General features: G+C 27.7%; 1 protein-coding gene across 2 annotated transcripts; it reads left to right on the top strand.

Moving 5' to 3' along the window:
- The first annotated feature begins 11,850 nt into the window (after window positions 1–11,850).
- On the top strand, window positions 11,851–15,227 carry LOC132950553 (transmembrane ascorbate-dependent reductase CYB561-like). 2 transcript variants are annotated; one of them, XM_061022068.1, is made up of 6 exons: window positions 11,852–12,324; window positions 12,409–12,554; window positions 12,622–12,763; window positions 14,403–14,620; window positions 14,739–14,893; window positions 14,958–15,227. In XM_061022068.1, exons 2-6 carry the CDS (start codon window positions 12,468–12,470, stop codon window positions 15,106–15,108), a joined length of 753 nt encoding a protein of 250 aa, XP_060878051.1. In that variant the 5' UTR covers window positions 11,852–12,324; window positions 12,409–12,467; the 3' UTR covers window positions 15,109–15,227. The 2 variants fall into 2 exon arrangements, with proteins under 2 accessions (XP_060878050.1, XP_060878051.1); XM_061022067.1 differs by having other exon boundaries at window positions 11,851–12,554.
- Window positions 15,228–15,727: the final 500 nt, after the last annotated feature.

Genomic DNA, 15,727 nt, shown 5'->3' with positions numbered 1-15,727 from the left:
TCTAGCCCAAATTTTTAAACATTGACAATCGGGTACCCTTGAATAATCCTTATCATTAATGAACTAAATAATTTAAATAGGTTTTTTTGTTTAAGGAATCTGGGCATTTTAGTTTGTACTTTGTAATGTGTATTCCTACGGTTAAATTTTTTCAAAATTTTTTTTTGGTTTACTAAAATGCATTTGCCTGCGGGCGCCAACACCCTCCTTCAATTTTTTTTTTTTAGTAATGTAACTCTAGTTGAATATTTTGTATTGGACTTAAAAATTGATAACTTGGTGCCCTATGAATAATCATTCTTTAATGAACTAAATATTTGGAATAGTTTTTCCTGTTTAAGATTCTGGGCATTTTAGTTTGTGCTTTGTCATGTGTATTCCTACAGTTAAATTTTTTCAAAATTTTTTTTTGGTTTCCTAAAATGTATTTGCCTGCGGGCGCCAACACCCTCCTTCAATTTTTTTTTTTTAGTAATGTAACTCTAGTTGAATATTTTGTATTGACTTAAAAATTGATAACTTGGTGCCCTATGAATAATCATTCTTTAATGAACTAAATATTTGGAATAGTTTTTCCTGTTTAAGATTCTGGGCATTTTAGTTTGTGCTTTGTCATGTGTATTCCTACAGTTAAATTTTTCAAATTTTTTTTTTAGTTTCCTAAAATGCATTTGGCTGCGGGCGCCAACACCCTCCTTCAATTTTTTTTTTATGATTTTACCTCTAGCCAAATTTTTAAACATTGACAATCGGGTACCCTTGAATAATCCTTATCATTAATGAACTAAATATTGTAAATGGTTTTTTTTGTTTAAGATTCTGGGCATTTTAGTTTGTACTTTGTAATGTGTATTCCTACAGTTAAATTTTTCAAATTTTTTTTTTGTTTTCCTAAAATGCATTTGCCTGCGGGCGCCAACACCCTTTTAATTTTTTTTTTATGATGTTAACTCTAGCCAAACTTTTGAAACATTGACTATCGGGTGCCCTATGAATAATCATTCTTTAATGAACTAAATATTTGGAATAGTTTTTTCTGTTTAAGATTCTGGGCATTTTAGTTTGTGCTTTGTAATGTGTATTCCTACGGTTAAATTTTTTCAAAATTTTTTTTTTGGTCTCCTAAAATGCAGCGGGCGCCAACACCCTCCTTCAATTTTTTATTATGATTTAACCTCTAGCCAAATTTTTTAAACATTGACAATCTGGTACCTCTTGAATAATCCTTGTTTAATGAAATAAATATTTTATATAGTTTTTTTTGTTTAATATTCTGGGCATTTTAGTTTGTGCTTTGTAATGTGTATTCCTACGGTTAAATTTTTTCAAAATTTTTTTTTGGTTTACTAAAATGCATTTGCCTGCGGGCGCCAACACCCTCCTTCAATTTTTTTTTTAGTATTGTAACTCTAGTTGAATATTTTTTATTGACTTGAAAATTCATAACTTGGTGCCCTATGAATAATCATTCTTTAATGAACTAAATATTTGGAATAGTTTTTCCTGTTTAAGATTCTGGGCATTTTAGTTTGTGCTTTGTCATGTGTATTCCTACAGTTAAATTTTTTCAAAATTTTTTTTTTAGTTTCCTAAAATGCATTTGGCTGCGGGCGCCAACACCCTCCTTCAATTTTTTTTTTATGATTTTACCTCTAGCCAAATTTTTAAACATTGACAATCGGGTACCCTTGAATAATCCTTATCATTAATGAACTAAATATTTTAAATAGGTTTTTTTGTTTAAGAATCTGGGCATTTTAGTTTGTACTTTGTAATGTGTATTCCTACGGTTAAATTTTTTCAAAATTTTTTTTTGGTTTACTAAAATGCATTTGCCTGCGGGCGCCAACACCCTCCTTCAATTTTTTTTATAGTATTGTAACTCTAGTTGAATATTTTTTATTGACTTGAAAATTCATAACTTGGTGCCCTATGAATAATCATTCTTTAATGAACTAAATATTTGGAATAGTTTTTTCTGTTTAATATTCTGGGCATTTTAGTTTGAACTTTGAAATGTATTTTTCTTTTGTAAAATATTTCCAAATTTTTTTTTTTTTGTTTTCTAAAATGCATTTGCCTGCGGGCGCCAACCCCCTCCTTCAATTTTTATTTTATGATTTAACCTCTAGCCAAATTTTTTAAACATTTACTATCGAGTATCCTTGAATAATCCTTATCATTAATGAACTAAATATTGTAAATGGTTTTTTTTGTTTAAGATTCTGGGCATTTTAGTTTGTACTTTGTAATGTGTATTCCTACAGTTAAATTTTTCAAAATTTTTTTTTGTTTCCTAAAATGCATTTGCCTGCGGGCGCCAACACCCTTTTAATTTTTTTTTTATGATGTTAACTCTAGCCAAACTTTTGAAACATTGACTATCGGGTGCCCTATGAATAATCATTCTTTAATGAACTAAATATTTGGAATAGTTTTTTCTGTTTAAGATTCTGGGCATTTTAGTTTGTGCTTTGTAATGTGTATTCCTACGGTTAAATTTTTTCAAAATTTTTTTTTGGTCTCCTAAAATGCATTTGCCTGCGGGCGCCAACACCCTCCTTCAATTTTTTATTATGATTTAACCTCTAGCCAAATTTTTTAAACATTGACAATCTGGTACCTCTTGAATAATCCTTGTTTAATGAAATAAATATTTTATATAGTTTTTTTTGTTTAATATTCTGGGCATTTTAGTTTGTGCTTTGTAATGTGTATTCCTACGGTTAAATTTTTTCAACATTTTTTTTTGGTTTCCTAAAATGCATTTGCCTGCGGGCGCCAACACCCTCCTTCAATTTTTTATTATGATTTAACCTCTAGCCAAATTTTTTAAACATTGACAATCTGGTACCTCTTGAATAATCCTTGTTTAATGAAATAAATATTTTAAATAGTTTTTTTTGTTTAATATTCTGGGCATTTTAGTTTGAACTTTGAAATGTATTTTTCTTCTGTAAAATTTTTTTCAAATTTTTTTTTTGTTTTCTAAAATGCATTTGCCTGTAGGCGCCAACACCCTCCCTCAATTTTTTTTTTTAGTCATGTAACTCTAGTTGAATATTTTGTATTGACTTGAAAATTGATAACTTGGTGCCCTATGAATAATCATTCTTTAATGAACTAAATATTTGGAATAGTTTTTTCTGTTTAAGATTCCGGACATTTTAGTTTGTACTTTGTAATGTGTATACCTAAAGTTAAATTTTTCAAATTTTTTTTTTAGTTTCCTAAAATGCATTTGCCTGCGGGCGCCAACACCCTTCTTGAATTTTTTTTTTAGTATTGTAACTCTAGTTGAATATTTTGTATTGACTTGAAAATTCATAACTTGGTGCCCTATGAATAATCATTCTTTAATGAACTAAATATTTGGAATAGTTTTTTCTGTTTAAGATTCTGGGCATTTTAGTTTGTGCTTTGTCATGTGTATTCCTACAGTTAAATTTTTTCAAAATTTTTTTTTGGTTTCCTAAAATGTATTTGCCTGCGGGCGCCAACACCCTCCTTCAATTTTTTTTTTTAGTAATGTAACTCTAGTTGAATATTTTGTATTGACTTAAAAATTGATAACTTGGTGCCCTATGAATAATCATTCTTTAATGAACTAAATATTTGGAATAGTTTTTTCTGTTTAAGATTCTGGACATTTTAGTTTGTACTTTGTAATGTGTATACCTAAAGTTAAATTTTTCAAATTTCAAATTTCAAATTTCAAATTTTTATTATGATTTAACCTCTAGCCAATTTTTTTAAACATTGACAATCTGGTACCTCTTGAATAATCCTTATCTTTAATGAACTAAATATTTTAAATGGTTTTTTTTGTTTAAGATTCTGCGCATTTTAGTTTGTAGTTTGTAATGTGTATTCCTACAGTAAAAATTTTTCAAAATTTTTTTTTGGTTTCCTAAAATGCATTTGCCTGCGGGCGCCAACACCCTCCTTCAATTTTTTTTTATGATTTTACCTCTAGCCAAATTTTTTAAACATTGACAATCGGGTACCCTTGAATAATCCTTATCATTAATGAACTAAATATTTGTAATAGTTTTTTCTGTTTAAGATTCTGGGCATTTTAGTTTGTGCTTTGTCATGTGTATTCCTACAGTTAAATTTTTTCAAAATTTTTTTTTGGTTTCCTAAAATGCATTTGCCTGCGGGCGCCAACACCCTCCTTCAATTTTTTATTATGATTTAACCTCTAGCCAAATTTTTTAAACATTGACTATCGAGTACCTTTGAATAATCCTTTTTTTTATTGAACTCTATGTAAGAACTTCAATGTACTTATCTTGTAAGACGGAGACAACACACGCGGGTATAACGTTCTCTTAAACAATATAATCCAAGATCTTTAGCTCTTTAGCCCGCAAGTTATAAGGAATCTCCGTCTTTAAAAGTCGTCAGCATTGCTATACATTTTACTCAAATGGTTATGCAGCAACAAATGTACACATCCGCAATTTTAGTCGTTGGACAAAAATTAAGGACTTCCGTTTCGATTTAGATTGTTTATATAAGTATAATAGTTCATACACTCCGTGATTATAAAGTTTTGGCAGCCGTGTATTCTGTGCGTGTAGTCGTAGGTACGTGCCTATACTCAAAGCCATTAGCGTTCGAGTTTAATTTGGTGAAAGATATGATATATCAGGACTTAAAATATGCTATCTAAATAATAGTACCTATAATATACATTTTTAAGTACCGATTGTAAATATAAACAAAATTCTAGAACTTCTATAAGCTATATAGTTACGCATTTGTGCCTATATGCACGGTATTATGACGTAGTACCTATACATACTTGTGTACATACTGTACATAATATACATTTACATTTTAGATTCTGTGTAGGGCGCGATGAACGTATTGATTTTACAACGATGTGTGTGTATTTTTTTAAATTTTTTTTCATTTGTGTCCGTCAAAACGCTTTTTGGGACAGTAAACATGCTTAATTTTCATCAACAGCATTTTTTTCTGGTAGAAAAGTGAATCTAGTTGGTACTTTAGGAGAGTCAAAAAGAAAAAAATGTTCAATATTTTTCAAAAGCGTCATAAAAAACAAACAAAAAATTAAGGAAAAATTGATTTTGTGTTTTAGCATAACTCTAAAGAAAAGAACAGAATATGGATTAAACTTTAACTAAATGTTTATATGAGTAATTTATATGCACCCAGACATTTTCGAAATATTGCGACTCTTTTCAAAATATTTATAAGCACAAGAAAATGTTGAGTCATAATCGTTTTTTTAACTATTGTCTATATAAAATTTTTTGGGTCGGTCAAAAAACTTGAAAATGAAATACAACGTTCATCATAAGTTGATATTGGTTGAAATTAAAAAAGTTGGGCGTAAATTCACAAAAATTTTTAAGAGCGCCTGAATTTAAAATGTTGACAAAATTCATTAATACCACGACAATTGGCAAATTATTTTCAGTTAGAAATTCATAACATTTTTTCTATGTATATCTAAGATTTAAAAATGTAATATAATATTCCCCTTAAGTTTTCCTACATTCAACAAAATAAAAAGTTTACCGGAAAGTCAATTTTTTACCAGCTTTTGAAACGAGTATGTTCACGCGTAAATTAATAAATTCTCATATAACGATTTTCTTATTTGGTCGTTATTCGAAAACTAATAACTGTAGGTATATGAAATTTTAAAAAAATGTTTATTTTATCATTTTCTATACATGATAAAATTCAAAATATTTCAACTTGTTTTGAGTTATTTATAGACATTTTCAATTTTTTAGTTTTTTATTCTATAAATGTAAATAAATTTTTATTTGTTGGGTCAAAAAGCTTGAAAATGTAATAGGTACAATGTACTTGATACATGGTTTTTTATAAGTTGTTATATAATTATGTATATGCTTATACTTATAAGCACTCGTTAAGATTTGAAAATGTAATACAAGATTCCTCATAAGTTTGATATCTTGATTTCTCAAGGTTTTCCACTCACAAACAAAAATGTTATCATTCATAAAATGAAAAACAAACTAAAACGAAGTCGAAAAAATATCATGTATATTAATGCGTGGTAAAAACAATATTATTTTATAAGACTATTATAGGTAGTTGTGGACACGAAATATGTGCCCTATTACTTGATGGCGGCTCTAAGTAACCTTTTTACCTTTTTACCTATCCCCCGATTGTGACCTGTACATATTACTTATGAGGTAGGAAATACTATTTTTTTGTGGTTATTAAAACTTAATAAATATCCCGATTGCAACCGTTACATATTTTGATATAAATATTTAAAAAAAGTTTATACAAATTCAAATTAAAAACAAGTAAAAATGTAATTTGGAGTTTGTGAAAATAATAAGTTATAAGTAGAAATTTACCTATGACACTATATATTATAATACATTTTTTTTTTACTCGACTATTTATTGATTCAGTATTGAGTAATTCATATATTGTTAATTTGTTCCATGAAAAAATGATAATCCTATAACATAATAAATTGCCATATTTATTTATAATTTTATATTTATTTTATTTTATTTTATTCCATATTTTTTTTTTATTGTAAACATTTCTTGCTTTTTATGAATTAGACAATTTATACGACGTATATTTTAATGTTTATGATGAATTTTAATGAAAATATATTATGTTTATAATACTTTTATTATTATTTCACCAAAAATATTATATAACTTTTTTATTAATAAATTATGTATACATTATTTTGTGAACCAATTTGTGTTTTTACGCAATCGGGATACTTATGTTTGGGACTACCTGCATTCGGGCATCTCTGCACCCGTTATTTATACCCACCGGTGTACCATACTATGGTACTTGTGGTATATTGCAGACAGTCGTCAAAATAATATTATTTAATATATATGTAATACAGGTGGGAATATTTTAAATTGTAAATTATTGACATAGGTCAGGCCAGCGAAGCAATATGTGCTGAGGTGACAATAATATTTTCTATAAAACACCGCCGTTGTCGCCGAGTGAAACGCCGATCGTAGTACGGGCTAGGCGATCTGAATTTGCTAAGTATTTTATTTATGTTTGTTTTAATACAATAAAAGTGTTTCCGACCTGAAAACCCGAGTTAAACATTATTTTAGTCATTCTTACGTTCTTACCTTTTATAGGAACAGCGCCGGGATATACGTATACTATGTGTCAATGCAGTTTTATTAAACTGAATAGTGCCAAGGTATATGTGATCTTTGAGTCATCTCAATTAGATAGGAACGAACTAAGAATTGACAAGCGCATACCATCGTACCTCAACGAGTTAACAGTGCCGTTCTAATTAACTTTAGAGAGTGTCATTAACTAGAGAATACGAGGGTAAGGCGTATAGTTGGTTTACCGCGTATTGTCTAGTACGGGTGATACCACATACTCGATATGACGACATTTTGGAATCGTGTGTACGAAATTTTACAAAAAAAAGTACATAATACTATCAAGGTTTGGTATAACTAACATTTGAAAAAGTCAGTGCTGGCGAAACGAATCTCAATATTTACATATTTTAAGATATTAAACCACTTCTTTAAGTTAATTTTACTAACTTATATTGAACCTACTTAATATTATGTCCATTAGTAATAATAATAATAATAATAATAACGCAAATTGATTTCAATAAAATTTCATTTTTACAGCGACAGTATGTACAATACAATAACATACAATAAATTGTGTCTTTTATTGTATTCGGAAAAACTATAAATTAAGGTAGGTAGAATTCGTGGTCCGAGCGGTTATCGGCAGTGCTGTCTACCGGTTTCGTTTTGAACTTTTCAACGATAACATGGAAAGATTCTTCCGCTGCTAGATTGCTGTTGAATTATCTTTAAATATTAATATAGAGCCCGGTATGTTGATGCCCTTAAAATGGTACGTGTTAATGGCCCATGCTCTATATTATACTTAACAGAATAACCCATAAAACTGTCAAAGTTAATACAATTACTTATTGATTTTATAATTAAGAATTACAATTTATAAACATGTGCGATTTTGATTCAAATTTACAAATATTAAAAATAATGAAGTGGTGGTTTTTTGTTTGATTTGTAGTAAATATGATAATGACAAATAATTAACTCGTAATTTTTCTTTCAAATGTTAAAAAAATGTCCTAAAACTTCAAAGATGCCCGTAAAAATCATAAAAATTAACTAAAAACGAAAATAATGTTGCTAAATAAAAATTAGTTGTACCTATATAGTACTCGAATGTTAGATATTAAAACACATTTCAAGCTAGGAAAGCAATGTCTATGATGTTCCAAAAAACATTAGCAAAACTCATCAACATCCGAGCCCTATAGATATTATTAGGGCAAGGTCGCTCGTAAGGTGGTGACAATATTGTGGCTGTGCGCCCGTGCCTCTCCACGCTATTTAGATGATATACGTTGTACACAGATCACAGATTAAAATTTACTATTTACAAAATATTTTTTTTAAGTGAGATATAATTTTTTTTTAAAACTTTTATTTGTAATACTTGCACAATCAGTAAAATGTACTAATCTAATCTAATAATTGTGTTATTAATTTTTTTTTCACAATAAACGCACGAGTGACATGATGGTACGGATTACATGTAAAATGTAAATGGCCGATAAAAAGAAGCCACCCGGCGAAGATCAGAAATAATTCAAATTAAAACAACCCCCCCCCCCCCTCTCCGCGAAATATTGCTACAGATGGCCTTGTATTGAGGTAGACGTATTTCTAAATATAACAATAATAGGATCTGTTGTATAATTTATCTATGATGGATAATATGATTATTATATATATATATATATATAAATATATGTATATTATGATATAATTTAAATTTAAAATTATTCTCGATGATATAGAAGCGTGGTAAATTAAGTGACCAATCAGAGCCACGCTGAATATAGGTGTATTATGATGCCAGTGCAAATAAAATAAACTCAGCTAGATACTTGAAATAATCACCAAATATTAACATTTGTAGAAAAGATATTATTATAATATTCAAAATGTCGTGGCCGTTTTTGAACTTTTTACAGACGATTGCAATTTTAGACTTTTATTAGTTTTTTTTTCTTAAGATACACGTTGGTGAAGTTACAGGATATAAAGGATAACACATATCCGTTGGATAACACATTTTTTCGGTCAATAAGCTCAAAAATGTAATACAAAGTTCTTCATAAGTTGATCTTACTGATTTCTAAAAGTATCAAAAATACCCACATACCATGCACATTTTAGATTCTTAGCGGACCGACGAAAGTATTGATTTTACAATGATATGTGTCTGCGTTCATGTTTTATAGTAGAAAGATAACTTTGAAATTGAACTACCTACCGAATGTATTATAAACTGTAACATGTCTTAATATTGGTTATCATGTATCATTGTATTAATTAATATTAATGATATATGAATCTTAATAATAACGAGTCATATGTGCGAATATTTATTGTTTTCAACAGTTTTAGTTCAATCATTCATAGAACATGATGTATATGGCTTTACGATAATCTTTTTTTTTTTTGATTCCATTCAGAAAGCCTATGAGGAACAGTGTATTGAATGTTAAAACCTTACGTTTGAATACTAAACATATTTTTATGAAGTTTATATGCAAAATAATTTACTCTGCTCAGAATTTAAAGTATAGTAATATTAATTATGGCACTAGGTACAAATAAGAAAACTGAGAGTACAGTGTTCTAGACACAATAATTTTTTATTCAAAATAGATATTTCTATAATTTAGTTATAAAGGATCCAAATAATAATAATAATAATAATAATTGCAGTATAATATGTATATTAAGGCGCCCGGTGCCGATGCCATTTTGTCCTCAAAAATACACTTTGCGGGAATAACGATACCGCCTTGTAGAATCAACCAAAATTTTATAATTTTTTTTTATTGTTAAAAGGAAATATTCTACAGCCCGTATCGATCTCTGTTGTTCAATATTTTATTCTCAAACTTTATAATATGTCTAAAAATATACAAGGTAAAAAGCATTTTTTTACAATTTTTTTAATACAATTATTTGAAATAAAATATAAAATCAGAGATCGATGCGGGCTGTAAAATGTCTTCTTCTTTCAGATAAAAAAATATTAACATAAAAATCCGAAAATTCTACAAAGCTTGAGAGGTATTCCCGTAAAGTCATTTTTTCGATATAATGCACCCTATAAACCCCCCTCTAAATAGGTATCAGGTAGTAGAGTAGTGGAATAGTCTTATGATTGAGGTTGCAACTAAAATATAAAATTTAATTTTCAAATTTTATAGAATTGTGGAATATTTTAAAAACTGGCACCGAGACCCTTAATTTAAAATAATTTTATTCGACTGTTATTTTGTTTGTAGAAGGTTATCATTATATCGTTACAAGCACAATATTTTAATATTCTATTTTAATTTGGAATTATCTTGTACTTGTAATACATATTAGATAGAAAATAATATTACTTGTTCTAATTGTATGTTCAATTCTGAGATTCTCCCTTTACTTGTTATTGAGGTGTTATTTCATTATCTTTAACCATCAAAGTTTCATCAGCTTTCTATTGTTTTACTTTCATGTTTTTGTTATTTTATAATATTGTAAGTATAATAATATGTATTTAAGTCAAGTAAGTTATTTATTACAATAATTTCTTAAGATATCAATATTTTTCTAAATATTTAGAATATTTTTTTTTTAGTAAATAAATTTGAAACGCAATACATTTTTTCAAAATAATATTTTTGGGAATTTACTGACATAGGTAATAGTATATAATATTTTCTTAAATTATTAATTATTCATTAAATTATCATAATTTTTGTCATACGTTTAACTATTACTATAATATCAATTTTTTATTTTTATTTGGCAGGTCTGTCTGTTACAACTTGTATATAATATTTACCAAGCGATAATAGTTCGCATCTCTAGAATAAGATTGCCACAACTTACAACTACTTTCGAGTAGGTAGTAAAAAATTAGATCTATTGAATGCAACTACGCCACATTCATTATAACTTTTCGTTTTGCCACCAAAAATATGTGTTTGTATTGTATTATTAAATTATTTTAGATACTTTTTAAACCAACAGAGCCATACTTAATATGGCAGTATATATTATTATGTTATTTTATTTATCCAATTAATCGCTAGAGTCAAAATTCAAGACTGCCTTATTTCGATTTGTGGCGTCTGTGTGATTTGTTGAGTGGAAACAGCAAATTTATTGCTATGGCGGTTATACATTTCATAATTTGTGAATTGCAGCCGTAATATGAAAAACGTCAGTCTTGTAATTTCAAATAGACATTTTTTTACTGCCACGTGTCCAATTGACAGTCTTGCATTCACATAAAAAAATTAAAAGAGCCACGAGTGTAAATTTTTGGGTTTAAGAGAGTGTTTCATAATATTTAGATAATAAAGTCATAATGTAAAATATGTTTATAAGTAGGTATTTACATTTTTAGTTTCAAATGCATAAGTAATGAATTCTTTAAAAAATCTTAGTTTTAAAGTACTTCAAATCGCTTTTTATCAAAGCTATAAATTTTGAGTTGTGACAGTCTTGTTCTAGACGTAGGCACCTACGAGTTATACTGTGTATAGCGTATACTTACATAACAATATAATATATGCATACGGCATACGCCTATAATATACGGATGAGTACCGGTTTTTAGCATACCTATATAGATTCACACTTTGATTAAGAAATAGGACGTGGCACAGCAGGACTTGATTTGAATAACTGGAAGGTTAATACATTTTGATATTATTTCGACCAAATAGTTAAAGCAATGCCTTCTTTTACAACAGAAAACGCAAAAGCCTATGACAAATAGGCACGAAATTAAAATTAATTTATCTAAAGATATAAGACAATCGTTTTTTAAACTTTAATTTATAATATTAGTACGAACTTTAAAAATGTAAATTAATGGAAACCATATCCAAGAGAACAAAATATTTTTATTTTCTAAATCTTGAAACACTGACTTGACTTGTTTTTTCATTTTTGAACGTCAACTCAAATAGAGATTATTTTACAATAATATTAACACATCATTATACATGTGCGACACTATCGACTATTTAGTCACCGAAAATAAATGTTTAAAATTTAAATAAATATTTTTATCGTAATAATTCATGTATTCGTACACATTACATTTACTTATTGTATAGTTTAAATATTTTGTTCTGTTATAATATTATATTATATAGTTATTGTTTCGTGTTGTAGTTTCCAATACGAAAACGTCACCATATTAAATTAATTATAAGTATGCAGCATTTCGATAATTATGAACTAAATATTATATAAGTTATATTGATTTTTATGATAATTTTGAAACTAAATAAAACAGAGGATACCGAATATAATACTGAAGTATAAGAAGTGTCAATATATTATTAAAGCATTAATATGTGCATTCCACAAGAAAATTATCCAAATAAAACACAACTGCAAAATACTAGTTCAAATTATACGCTATTCTACAGAATATTTCAGGTAAGTATCTACTTATTTTACTTAGTCTTACTGTTTGTTTTAATCATTTTGGTTTTATACATTTTAGTTTATTGGATTATTACTAATATATTTCGTATTCTATTGGATTATTAATTATCGGGGTGGATTTAGCTTAACTAAAGCTAAATTAATACCAAACTGGCATCCAATATTCATGACAATTGTTTTAATTTATTTATTTGCAAATGGTGAGTTTTATATTAATTAAAATATTATCAATTAAATTAAAAAAAAAAAAAATTATAATTTATACGAATTGATTACATTGCGTTGAAGATGCAGTAGCATAAAAATCATCAAAACAATATTATGTCGATGATTATATTCATTAAGAGACGCCTCACACACATATGTTGTCTCCGTCTTACAAGTGCGTAACATGGCAAATTGTACGCTCAGAAAAACACGTGTAGCTCCGTTAGTTTAAAAATTAGAGTGAATTAACCTCTTATAAAAATTTAAAGGTAAGATTATTATCTAGATAATCTCATGGGATTTTTATTATATTTTAATTTTAAAGCGAGTTACGAATGTTATGCACTTGTAAGACGGAGACAACATATACGGGTGAGGCGTCCTCTTAAAGCGTTATTCTTTACGATTGGTTTTTGATCCAAAGTGTTGAATCATTATAATTTATAAGTTATAATTATTAATACATTAAACATTTTTAGTAGTGGTATAAATGAATAATAGTTTTGATATAGAACCCTACTAAATAATCTTATTTTTTTTAAATGTATTGTTAACATTTGGTCATTTGTCATGACTATTATATCAACTAAGTTTAGGTTACACATTTTTATCGTTTTTACATTAGCTGATAGCATTAAATAGTTATGTAACTACATAGTTAAATAATTATATTCTACAATTTGTGTTGTTTTTACTTCAGATAGCATTAAATAGTTACGTAAATACATAGTTAGATCATTAAATTTCAAAACTAACCGGTTACAATGCTATAAATAAAGGCACAAAGATTTTTAAAAATTATTTACAATAACATAATTTTTATTTATTTGTACAATAATAAGTAAGGCAGGCAAAGCTAATTTGCATAGCTGATGACAGAAGAAGCTTAAAATAGTTCTCTTTTGCGCTCTTATGTGTGGTGTTTTATTGTTGGTATTTCGAAATCTGTGAGCAGAGCACAGACCATAAAACCTCAAAAACTCGAATGCTTTTTTTGCCTATGGAGCAGAGTATCGTTTCAAACAAATCAGGGAGCATTTGAAATCGCACGTAGGAATTTTGGACTCTGGACTTGCATTTTGTTTATGTGAGGTACCTATGGCACATTTTCCTTTGACAGGGACTGTTTATACTTATTGGCTATCAAAGTTGTAGTAATAGTTGAATAATTTGATTTTATATTAATAAACATTTTTGTCTAATAAGTTTGAGTTCATAAATTATTGAGTTACAACAAAAAAAAAACAAAATCGATCTTGTCAAAAACTAATTTTGAGTAAAACATCTAGGTATTCTTAAATTTTTTTTTTGTTCTTCCTGAATATTTCGATAAAATATACTTGTTATGTTCAATGTTGACCTTTTAAACAATGTCAAAAAGATCCAATATTTGGTATCATAAACCACCCTCAAAATAGAAAACTCAAGCATATTTTCAATTACTTACTGTGTGTCCACACACAAAACAATCCACTCATATCATTATAAAATCAATACATTCATCACTCCGCTTAAAATTGATAAAATCACGCTGTCATTTTTAAGGCTCAATTTGTATAGTTAAAATTTTAATATTTTATTTATACCTTATTTTTCTACTATACTATAACAGTATTTTTTATGTTGTTTTAGCTATTCTCCACTATCGTTCATTTCGGGATACAAAACGAAATTTGAAAAACCAACATGTAATTTTTTTCGGTTGCATAATAATGATCTTAACAGTTGCTGGCATAGCTACTCTGGGTTCAAAGCGATTTAGACCTTTATTTACTAATCCTGCGATTCCTAACTTATATACTTTACACAGTTGGTTAGGAATTATTACTATGGCAATGATTCTACTTCAGGTCAGTTTACTTAATAGACACTAATATAATATATTAATATGTGATGTGTATAATCTATAAATAACATTACTATTCTTTGTTCATGCGTAAATTGTTGATTTTTTTTATACATTTTTAGTTTGCAAGTGGGTTCTGGATTTATTTATATCCCACAGCAGCTGCCCAATATAGAGAAATTATGATGCCTTATCACGTGTTCTTCGGGGTATCGAGCTTTGTATTAGCGATTGCATCTGGTGGATTAGGATTCTGTGAAAAAATGATTTTTTCATTGTATATATAACGTTATATCATGAGCGGTAATATAATATATTAAAACTGTGTATTTATTTTACAGGTATAGAGAATACGAACAATTTCCAGCGGAAGGTATAATCGGTAACTGTATAGGTTTATTATGTATTTTTTACGGTATTTTAGTGGTTTATATGGTCACCAAACCAGAATTCAAGAGGTGCCCTGCACCAGAATATCAGCCATTAATCTAGTATTAGAAATTTAAAAATATTATGAAGTTTCACTAAACTGTTGTTTTTTGTATTATGTGTATTATTTGTGTATAATCGAAAACTAAACTTCTAAAAAAATAAAGATTAATGAAGTGTCATATTTTTTCTTTAATACATTTCTAACATGTATTTACGACCAGTGTTGTACCTATATAGATAAATAAAAAAAACGTATACGAAGTGGTCAAATGGAAGTACATATATATTGATAAAGATAAATTAATTTTTATGGAATTTTAAATTTACTAATTATTCATTCATTATTGTAAGTATAGCATCTTTGGAAGTATAGAAAAAGCCGTATAACAAAATAAATAAAATTTGCTCAGAAACATGACAGTGCTCAAATTATGTTTTAAGATAATTAAAAAATATATTATTAATTATTATTGATATCAATTGAAAATGCATGTGAGCACTGCAGCTGTTTTTTCAAAACATGCTATAATATAAGAAATTATGCTATGAAATAACTTTTACGAGCAACTGGTTTATTACCTTACTGATGTAATTTCGTCATTGCAATACAAAATTTTTTTTAATTTTTCTATTGTTAACATATTTTCCGTTTTTACTTTTTTGAATGACAATGAACATT

The sequence above is a fragment of the Metopolophium dirhodum genome, chromosome 8, assembly GCF_019925205.1.
Source record: "Metopolophium dirhodum isolate CAU chromosome 8, ASM1992520v1, whole genome shotgun sequence".
NCBI lineage: Eukaryota > Metazoa > Arthropoda > Insecta > Hemiptera > Aphididae > Metopolophium > Metopolophium dirhodum.
This window is presented reverse-complemented; position numbering and strand designations above follow the sequence as displayed.